This window comes from Spea bombifrons, chromosome 13 (assembly GCF_027358695.1).
Source record: "Spea bombifrons isolate aSpeBom1 chromosome 13, aSpeBom1.2.pri, whole genome shotgun sequence".
Taxonomy (NCBI): Eukaryota; Metazoa; Chordata; class Amphibia; order Anura; family Pelobatidae; genus Spea; species Spea bombifrons.
In genome coordinates, this window is record NC_071099.1 from 2,791,186 (window position 1) to 2,801,743 (window position 10,558).

General features: G+C 41.9%; 1 protein-coding gene across 1 annotated transcript; it reads left to right on the forward strand.

The window, feature by feature from the left end:
* The first annotated feature begins 755 nt into the window (after positions 1-755).
* On the forward strand, positions 756-6,036 carry SPHK1 (sphingosine kinase 1). Its single transcript, XM_053453624.1, has 5 exons — positions 756-1,188; positions 3,572-3,718; positions 4,063-4,157; positions 4,308-4,423; positions 4,808-6,036. Exons 1-5 carry the CDS (start codon positions 792-794, stop codon positions 5,583-5,585), a joined length of 1,533 nt encoding a protein of 510 aa, XP_053309599.1. The 5' UTR covers positions 756-791; the 3' UTR covers positions 5,586-6,036.
* Positions 6,037-10,558: the final 4,522 nt, after the last annotated feature.

Below are 10,558 nucleotides of genomic sequence, written 5' to 3' on the forward strand. Positions count from 1 at the left end.
CAGTGTGCAGTCCTGGCCGCATCCCGCAAGGGAAGGCTCCGGGTAGCCGGAGCCCAGAAGTTCCCAGGTATACTGATAAAGCCTCACCTCCAGCCAGCTCCAAGCAGCCAATTATATTACATTGGTACATTATCAGTGGTATAATTTAAAATCACACACAATAACAAACTGGTACAAAAAAGAGAAGAGGACGCTGCTCTTGTGAGCTTACAATCTAGTCGGTGGTTGAGGGGGAAGTGAGACAGTAGGAGAGGACGGCTTGGATGGGGATGACTTAATAAATTGGTAAGCGTACGGATGATCTGTAGAGGTGGTTGGTCATTCAGGTGGCTAGATTAGGATGCTGGCTGAGACCACAGAGGAGAGGGGGCATCTGCTGCAGCAGGGCTGCAACTTCTAGGTCAGGTAAGTGTTTTTTCATTTTGTAACAATAAATATTGAAATACAGGATTGTGGATGCATAATTCAGATGACTGGATTAAATCTCTTTTCTCTTTGCAGCCTGTTGGCCGGCACAATGTATTTTTCAATGACAGGTGCTCTTTAAACACTAGATCACTGGCTCCCACTTGTTATGTCTGACGACACCACCAGGGGGCAGCAGAGAGTGCTGAGTGCTTTAAACTCGGCGAGTCCCATAAAAGCGGTGACCGTCCGACCGGAGGATCATCCCGGGAGCGCTCTCTGGTGTGCTCGGTGTTTCTCATGTCTCTTTATCTATCCTTTCCTCCGATTTATTTATTTACTATTTTTTACTAACAGCCATTAATAATTTGAAAACATCTCCAAGGATGGAGCCTGGCAGTGGGTCACTCAAGGGCTCCTCCGAAGTTCTGCTCTGTGATACATTCACCTTGGTGGGGAGTGGGGACTTTGTAGTCTCCCTTCTACTTACTCGAAGTGAATTCCTGATACAGAGCCTGTCTGATGGCCCCCGGGGGCCCCCCAGCACCAGCTGCTTCTTAACCGACCTCATCGGGTGCCGATCCTTCCGGGGTAAAGAGAAATCAGACATCGGAGGCTACTTTACTGTTGTCTTTTATCCCCTAATTGGGGATTCGGGGTCTGCACTTTATCGCCAGCGAGTTTCAAGGACTTTCCGCAAAGCGATTTCCCAGGACAAGGAGGAGAACCTCAACATCGCCAGGACTTGGGCACAGAAGATCAGACAGTTGGCAGAGCAGAAAGGTGAGGGCATGGGGGGATGGGCACATAACCCTCTGTGTGATCACTATATCATATACTAGCTGGATCCATACATTAGAAAGCAGAGCATTCATGCAAAACCCTGAGAAACTCCACATCTTTTTCATGTAAAGCAAGACACAGGTCTTCAGGCACTCAGATCCTAATCCAACTTGTATGGGGTTCCTTGATGATGATGATGATGATGATGATGATCTCTGTATTGTTGTCATGAGCTTTGTTTCTACAAACAGTATTGTTGCTGCTTGGATGTTTAACTAGTGGTTGCCATATAAGCTGAGAGGACACAATGAGGGATAACTCCTTTCCTGGGCTGATTAAATGCCCTCTCTATATGTATGAATTAAAGATCATGGGCATTAGAGTTCTGACATGAATGCATTTTATTATTTATTTATTAATTTTATATGGCACCATCATATTCCGTAGCGCTGTACAATGGGATCGGCCTGTTCTCTTTTGCCGTGACCTTCCGAGCCATAGCATCACACGCCTGCGCAGAACTTTACATCCGCCACACGATCTAGGTGTAACTTGCCGGTGAAACAGGTGTTACGGGTTGGTGCGCATTCCCAAAGCACAGGTTCTAAACTGCCTTGCATTATACATTCACGAGGTTATAGTGATGATGAATAAATAATTAATGGTTTAGCCCATATAATGTTGTGTAAACAGTTAAGAATAATGCCTGTATAATAATTAATGGCCTGCGTACTCGAAATGACCATTGGTGGAGTGTGAGCTTCTCATGGTTTTATTATTATTTATTATTATTATTATTATTTTTTATTGGGCATCGACAAATAATGCAGCGCTGTACAGTTTAAGTGGGGCAGTTAACGGGTACATAACAAATATACCTTTATACACACAAACACATTAGGAGAAGAAAACCCTGCCCGTGAGCTGCCATCTAGCCTTATGGTACCTTACACAAAGTTCCTGGCAGGAATGGCGGGCTTTTGAGGGTCCCGCTCATGAGCTTACAATCTAAATTTTGTTTTGAAAATAGGATGAGCAGATTTCTGCATTAACGAGGGATGAATTAAAACCATTGCCCCGTTATTTAGCATCTCCATGGTTAATGGGGACATCTGGTCTCCTCCGTACTCATTAGTCTACCACCATAACCAAAAATGCTCCATAAAACACAATCGAATGAATATGTGGAAATTTTTTATTTAAAGTTGGGTAAGCCGGAGGGTGTCTGGCACAAGATGTTGTCTGTCTGGAGGTGACATGAGAATTCCTGACACGTATGATTGTTGACCAAGATGTGTTAGGCTAGAGTTTGGTACAGAGGTGGGCAACACCTCACCCAACACTCCTCTTTTTTGTACAACTAGGATCCTGCTAGAAAGGCCCATAGATACCTTTTTAGCTCGGAATTATTTATTTAATAGCACACCGTCCCCAACCACAGAGGGTACGCAGACCTCAACCATCAGCCGATGATCATAACAAGCAGCAAGTGGTGATAATCCATAGGAGGGACTTCCGTTCTATGGTGACCCTGACAAGAGCTTGGCTGTGTGTTACTGATAAGGTGCTGATAAAGACTTCTCAGAACCCAAACATCACTTAATCATTTCCATATAGTGTGTTTATTATCTTGTGTGTACACAAATACGTATATCAACAACAATAAGTGTATTTGTGTTCACTGTTATAGGTAATTCCTACCTCCCAAGTGTCCCTGTTTGGGAACCAAGTCCTTCTTTCCTCCCCTGAAGTTCTAGGAGCTCTAAATATTTGTTGGGTAGGAGTTGGATAAATAGATGTATAAGAAGTCTTGGTGAAGCCACGCCGGTAGCCACACCGCCTAAAACAAAGTGTCCCTCTTTGGCCATTTGGAATGTTGGGGGGTTATGTCTAATTAAATGTGATTATTAAATATTTATACAATGTGTACATGTAGATCATAGCACAGAGTAACGCATTATGTTTGTGGATATTAGTATTTCAATTGGACAGCATAACTTTCACATTAATGCTATCTTCAAAGTTAGTCTATGTCCCTGACACCCCATCTATATTAAATAAATACTTACCTGACGCAGAATATACAGTCATGCAGCAAAACTGACACTGATTGGCTGCTTGAAGCTGTCAATCAGTGGCAGGAATGTCCGCCCATTGAAGTCAGTAGGAAAACTGTACACATGGTACGTTCTCCAGAGCTGGCGCTGACTGGAGGTGAGTACATCGTGTGCAGGGAGATGCATTCGGCCAAATGCATCTCATGCAGGGCATTTAGCTTGGGGGTGGTGAAAGGGGCAAATACATTTGGGGATTTCAGCTAATCCCCTTCTGCAAGTATCCCTCAAATAAACCGCATTGACTTATTGACTCTTTTATTCCTCAGGACAGCCCTCCGTCATACCCACCCCACCACGCCTTCTAGTATTGCTGAATCCCCATGGGGGGACTGGTAAAGCCCTGACACTTTTCCAGACACATGTGATTCCCATGCTCACAGACGCTGATGCCCGCTTTACCCTGCTGGTGACAGGTACGCATGCCAAATACCACCAGGATGGGGAAGAGGGTAACGGGTTGTCTACAGATTTCATCTTTGATCATCAGACCAGTTATATGGACCTGTGCTCAGTAAATCCTAACTCATTAAGTTGGCCATCTAAAGGCAGCCCTTTTTATCTAAAGCTATTTAATTTAATTAACAGGAGTTGGCTCATATACATTAGAACTGCCTAATATTGAGAGCAATGGCTGTAGTGGCGATAGACTCATACAGAAACCAAGTCCCGTCATAGTATTATTAAGTGAGGTTCTTCTATAGGAAAGGGGACTGAACTGATTTCCTCTTGCACCATTTTCTGTCTCCTGGATCCACAGAGAGGCCTAATCAGGCTCGTGAACTGGTGCGGGACGAGGATCTGTCTAGGTGGGACGTCATCGTTGTGATGTCAGGGGATGGGCTCATGTTTGAGGTAATGACTCATCATATGAATGTTCTTCAGCCAGCTGTTGGCTGCTCGGCCTGGGAAGTAATAATCTAACACTTTGGGATTGCTTTCTTTACAGAGTGTTTCATGGAACAAATGACTTCCTAAAATAGACTAAGTTGCCTTTTATCCTAGGTTATTAATGGGTTAATGGAGCGACCTGACTGGACAAATGCTATTAAGAAAAACCTTGCTATTCTCCCTGGAGGGTCGGGGAATGCTTTGGCTGCGTCCATCAATCACTATTCTGGGTAAGGAAAGCACTACCTACCGTTTTCACCAAACATCCACATTTAATCCACGCACATTTGGTTTGTTTCTGTGGAGAAAGGAATGATCTGGTGTGTTAGTGAGATTGTGTGGCAGATGTCACTGCCATTGTTGAGAAGGAACTCCAATGGGTCCCCAGGGACATTAATTGATGGTTTGGATTTAGGCTTTCATGAAGTAAACAGATGGGATGTGAGTTTTGTGAGGCGCAGCACTCCGCCTACTAGAGGGGTCGCTATATTATCTGCTCTTCTTACCATAATGTTTAGTTACCTACCCTACATCACGATAGACACTGATGCACAATTTACAATCTGCAATCATCTTGGTAGATTTAACATTTGCATTTGCTTATCCTCTTCTAGGCACCAGCAGGTGACGGGCACGAAACTCCTGACCAATTGTGCTTTTGTATTGTGCAAAGGTCAACCACAACCTCTGGACCTTGTCTCTCTTACCACCTCCTCGGGAAAGCGGATCTTCTCCTTTCTAAGCTTGGCCTGGGGATTTGTATCCGATGTGGATATCGAGAGCGAGAAGTACAGATTCCTTGGTGATTTGCGTTTTTCTGTTGGTACCTTTGTACGACTAACTGCTCTCCGTACATACCGAGGTCGTCTTTCTTACTTGAAGGCTAATCCTTGTTTGGGTGAAAAGGGGGATATTAAAGAAACCAAACAGATCATAAATTCAGACAACCCTCATTTGGACAGCGTAATGCTGCAAGAATTAGGAGATCCCCTGCTTCCGCGATTGGATCAGCCCATTCCAAATCACTGGACTGTAGTTCCTGAGGATCAGTTTGCTCTTGTCCTAGCCCTCTACCAGTCTCACCTTGGAGCTGACCTTTATACAGCTCCTATGGTTAAAAATCTCGGAGAAGGGATTATTCATCTGTTCTACGCTACGTCCAGAATTTCCCGGGCCTCTCTTCTTAAACTTTTTCTATCTATGGAGAAGGGCACACATGTGGATGCTGACATTCCCCATTTAATACATGTCCCTGTCCATGCTTTCCGAATAGAGCCTTTCCAAAACACAGGCATCATGACTGTAGATGGGGAGGTCATCCCCTGTGCCCCGATCCAGGGTCAAATTCACAGTTGCCTTGGACGTGTTATTTCCATGCCACAGAAAACGTGATCAACTTCCTACACTTAGAGTAATAAACGACAGATCCTTTCCATGGTTAGTTTGGTGGACCTATGCAGACACATTGAACTGCAAAACATTGTATGGATGCTACAAAGTACCAGAGAGATGTGTAGGTGGGGGTGGAAGATCCTTAAAAAAACAAAGCATTCTATATTTAGCCTTTATTCTATTCCATTGTCGCCAAAATAGAAACTCTACGACTAGGTAGTAATTTGTATGTTGACTGTAACCGATAACCTGACACTGGAAGCCACAGTAGTCAAACTACGTTATCACAGCCAAAGCTATGCTAATAGGGGGCGATTCTCTTTACTGGCTTTCCAGCTGCAAGGCTAAATAAGTTTAAATCGTGGCGTTAATAAGAAAAATGTTGGAATAATGCTGTAACCTATTGGGAAGACCAGATTTATCAGCTGATCTGTTATTTTACCTTCTCCTTAGAATTTTTAATTGCTTAGGATTTACACGTCTTCAAGGAGTAAGGATTGCGTGGGTTGCCCACACTGTCATTTTGTAAAATATATTTACTAGTTAATAATCCTCAAATAAGCTCCTGTTTGTAAATGATACATTTAAAGACACATTATACCCAAGGGGTAACACCATCAATAACAATTTGTGTCCCTGAATCCATAAAAAGAAGATTGGATGAACCGAGGCGTTGGATACCTTTATAGTCCATGCATAGAGGAGCTTTATCTCTTTATTGCCTAGGCCGAGGACCTATAGGCGAGAGATGGAAAGGGACCTGTTGGGTTATGTTGTAGAGTGAATAATAAACATGCAAGGCCGCCAGTGGTAGTAACAGCCCTTTAAATCTTTGCCACTAGTATAGGAGGCTAGTATCACGGCCCAGCAGGCTCACATGCCAGTACCATGTATGGTCCACGTTGCCACCATGGGCAACGCATTCGGCCTGTCTGCGCACCCACATGGCCATGTGTCCAAAAGCAGAAGACATGGAGGTAGAAGAAGCGACCACCATGAACATAAATCATAATCTGTAAGTTAAAATGCAGTTTGCTTCGCAAATTCCTGGGGTAAAAAAGGTATTAAAAAGGTATTAGTGCCAGTTTTCTAGATTTCTAGTATTTATGTTTTACAGTTAAAAACAAAATGTATTCAAGATTATTACTGTCTATAAACATGTACTTTGTGACCTTGTGAAATCTAAACTGTATGTTAATTTTTGATGAGGTCGATCAAATTTTATCACATCTCACCGCAACTGTTTGATTACCAACTGCAACTGTTGCAGCTAATAATTTACAATTTAACCCCTTGCGGTGCAATGGACTAGAGACTGTCATGACGTCCAAATGTTAAATCTAAATTTAGGTATGCTTGTATAAAGCTAAATGTCCTTGACAAGGATTCCTTTGGAAAGATGACATTGTTTGTATTTTGTTTATTTTGGTCAAATAAACCTCCTCCTTCCGTGCTATAATTCACTTTCTGTCTTAACCTTGAGGGATTCAATACAGCGCAGGTTAATTTTACATATTGTGGCCTAGCTGTAGCTCCTGCTACGTGTCCTACCGCTAATAAAGCTGTGTCAAGTATTTTTTACAAGAATATGACGAGTATTTATAAAAGGGAAGTTAATAAATACAAAATATTATTCAAAATGCTCGAATAATCAGGCCTCAAAAGATCCCTCGTTTGAAACGTTAGGAGGTACGGAGTGCATGAATATAAAAGCTCTGGAAAGTAGGCCTTACGTCAAACACCTTTGAATTACATTCACTAACCAGGAAGTTAGCGAGAGTTGAACATGTGACTTCCATGCAGCTATCACGGCTTTCACTCTTCTGGGAAGACTTTCCACAAGATTTTTGGGCGTTTCTGTGGGAATTTTTGCCTTTTCATCCAGTAGAGCATTTGTGAGGTCAGGTACTGATGTTGGATGAGAAACCTCCGTTCTAGTTCATGCCAAAAGTGTTCAATAGGGCTCTGTGCAGCCGGTCAAGTTCTTCCACACCAAAAACTCGTCCAACCATATGTTTATGGACTTTGCTTTGGGTACCGCTATATGGGCACAAGGACACACCTTTTAATTATTAAAATCAGGGTTTCAGCTAGGACTAGCGAAGGAAAATCTTAATACTTCAGTATACAAAGACATTTTTGACAATGACATGCCTCCAACTTTGTGGAAAAAGTTAGGGGAAGGCCCTTTAATCTCGTAGAAGGCCTTCCCAGAAGAGTGGAAGCTGTTATAGCTGCAAAGGGGGGGGGGTGCAACTTCATATTAATGTATTTAGAATGCAATGTCATAAAATTCGATGTTGGTGTAATGGTCAGGTGTCCCAACATTTTGTCCACATAGTGTACATATGTAAATTTGAATATTTAAGAATTATTGCTCACTGACTTTGATTTGCGACGTAGCCGTCAGAAAACACCAATAATTCAGTGCTTGCATTCCCTCTGAAAGCTATCTATTTGCGTTTAGCTTTGGGAACATATAACCACAACTAAAACAAGGACCCCAATTTAATTAGAAGTATGATTTCTCACATTGGCACCAATAAACAATTCATTGCAGGGTGTTTATAAAAATTTTATTCTGCTGGAGGTTTTAAATGCGGGCTTCTTACTATGGCATCCAGTGGAAGGGTCCATTCAGAAGCGCCATGCCTTTGGTTGCTATGGTAACAAGGCCTGTACTGCACACCGTGTCCAAAAAATCAAGGAAGAGCTAGTGAGTAGGAACCAGATCTACCTACAACATAGGGACAAGTATCAATTACATTAAATTTACACATTATCAGTGACCGCTGTAGTAGTCACATCCGATGGCTTGTGGGGATTGTCAAGCTAGTGAAGATACTTTAAGAACATCGCATTTGGCCGGATTCTTTATTTTGTTAAAAATTAATCTGCACAGAGAAACTGAACTATGGAAAAAAAATGAGATAAATGTTCACTACCGCTGGCCATAGCAAGGTTATTAATATATTCCACGTTTTATAATTCATAAAAGATTCTATTTTTAAATATTGATTAATAATATAGATTCTGGCACATTTTATTACAAAGTAACAGCGCAAGAGGATTTAAAAAAAATGCTGCGGGAGAAAAGGCACAGAGCTGCCACGTTACTCACGATGACTTAGTTAAAGTTTCATATATTGCTGACCGAGATGTTAAACTCATGGAAAGGAATCGGTTACCCGACATCATGATGCTAGAAGAATGCATCTATCTAGGCAAAGCACACTCGCATTTTAGGCTTTTAACCCCTTAATGACAAAGCCTGTACATGTACGGGCTCAAAATGCATTGTTTTCAATGCGTTTAGGGACCGCCCATTGTCCTTAAAGGGTTAAAGCAATATTTTACTCATTGAAATGTAGGTTTGCATTATTATTATTATCTTATTTTTATAACATCAATTTACTTAGCACTTCTGACAGTAAATACAGGACACTCAAAGGTTGGACAAGTTGGCAGGCCACAAACACACACACACACAACTAACATAGCCAGAGACACACAACTAACATAGCCAGAGACACACAACTAACATACCCAGAGACACAACTAACATACCCAGAGACACACAACTAACATACCCAGAGACACACAACTAACAGCCAGAGACACACAACTAACATAGCCAAATACACACAACTAACATACCCAGAGACATACAACTAACATACCCAGAGACATACAACTAACATACCCAGAGACACGCAACTAACATAGCCAAATACATGTTCACATGCCAGAGGTAGTATGATAAGGAGTCAGGGTGTTTCTCTAGTAGATTGGGCTACCATAACAGAGTTTGAATGTACACAAATGGCTAATGGATAGCTACCTACAAACTAGAACTGTTTAAAGAAAAAAAAAATAATATTATATATATATCTCAATAGACATTATAAAGGACCAACCCCAGTGTGTGCCTTCAACAGAAAGAGCTTGTCCGACTCTGTATAATACATAACTAAATCAGTCAGATTTCTTATGTCTCCTCATCTATTGAATAATGCATTATAAAAAGGGCCATCCCAACCCCGACCCTTCATAATGAGTAGTAAAGTGAGGGATTTGAGTCACTTTAAGTCTGCATCAGATGTGAACCTAAACTGAAGGATGAGATCAACAGCGGTAATTGCTTTAGTTTACAGTGACCAAGCCTTTTTAGAGTTAATATCGTACTCCTAGTTACTCATAAAATGCTCGCAAACACCATTCAGCGGAGGCATCTTTAATTAAACAATCCTTCATACGTGTTCCATAGATTAAATTAGCAGAAGTAAAAAAAAAAAAAAAAAATCTCACAGCACTATACAAACATCAGAAGCACGAGCATTTTACAGCATTTTGGTTCAAAAAGATCCATTACCAGCATTTAAACGCTGTACATTCGCCAGACGCAGGGCATTTCATATTGTCAATTTGTTTTAACCCCTCCTGGCCTGAGCTTGTTTTAGGTATCCAAGAGAAAAGCCTATAAAATTAGGACCCGCGGGATTACCACCTCACCCCATTTCTTTCAGAATTTAGGACCCCAAAGCTTTCTACCATACCTGCCGTTCTCTTGGTTTTTTCCACGGTGGGGGCTAATACACTAACGAACATCCGAAGGAAGCGGCCAACTCCCGTGTCTGTCAAAAGTCATCGTACAACAAGACGGAAGAGTCCAGCACAGAAGGGGTTAAAAACAACAACAACAAAAAAATGCAGCTCAATTTGTACATTATTTAAATATCACGCAGTCTACATCTAATGAACCAGTTATCACTCATGCTTCCCTTCACACCTTTTAAATATGATTTTGCGTTACTTAAACCATTAAATATTACGTACGGGGGGGGATATCAGTTTCACGAGGAGGCGCCAGAAACCGTCCCCCCAGAAAAAGTCACATTATTAATTCGGGCGGGAAAAGTACCGTAAACATGCCTAAGTGTAAGGCAGTGCGTGGTGGAGAGGACAGAAAAGGG

Excerpts from the sequence above, each read along its gene's own strand:
- SPHK1 (XM_053453624.1), top strand. The coding sequence starts at position 792 with ATGGAGCCTGGCAGTGGGTCACTCAAGGGCTCCTCCGAAGTTCTGCTC. Across the intron at positions 1,189-3,571 it reads ACAGTTGGCAGAGCAGAAAG|GACAGCCCTCCGTCATACCC; the intron begins GTGAGGGCATGG and ends TTTATTCCTCAG. Across the intron at positions 4,424-4,807 it reads TCCATCAATCACTATTCTGG|GCACCAGCAGGTGACGGGCA; the intron begins GTAAGGAAAGCA and ends ATCCTCTTCTAG.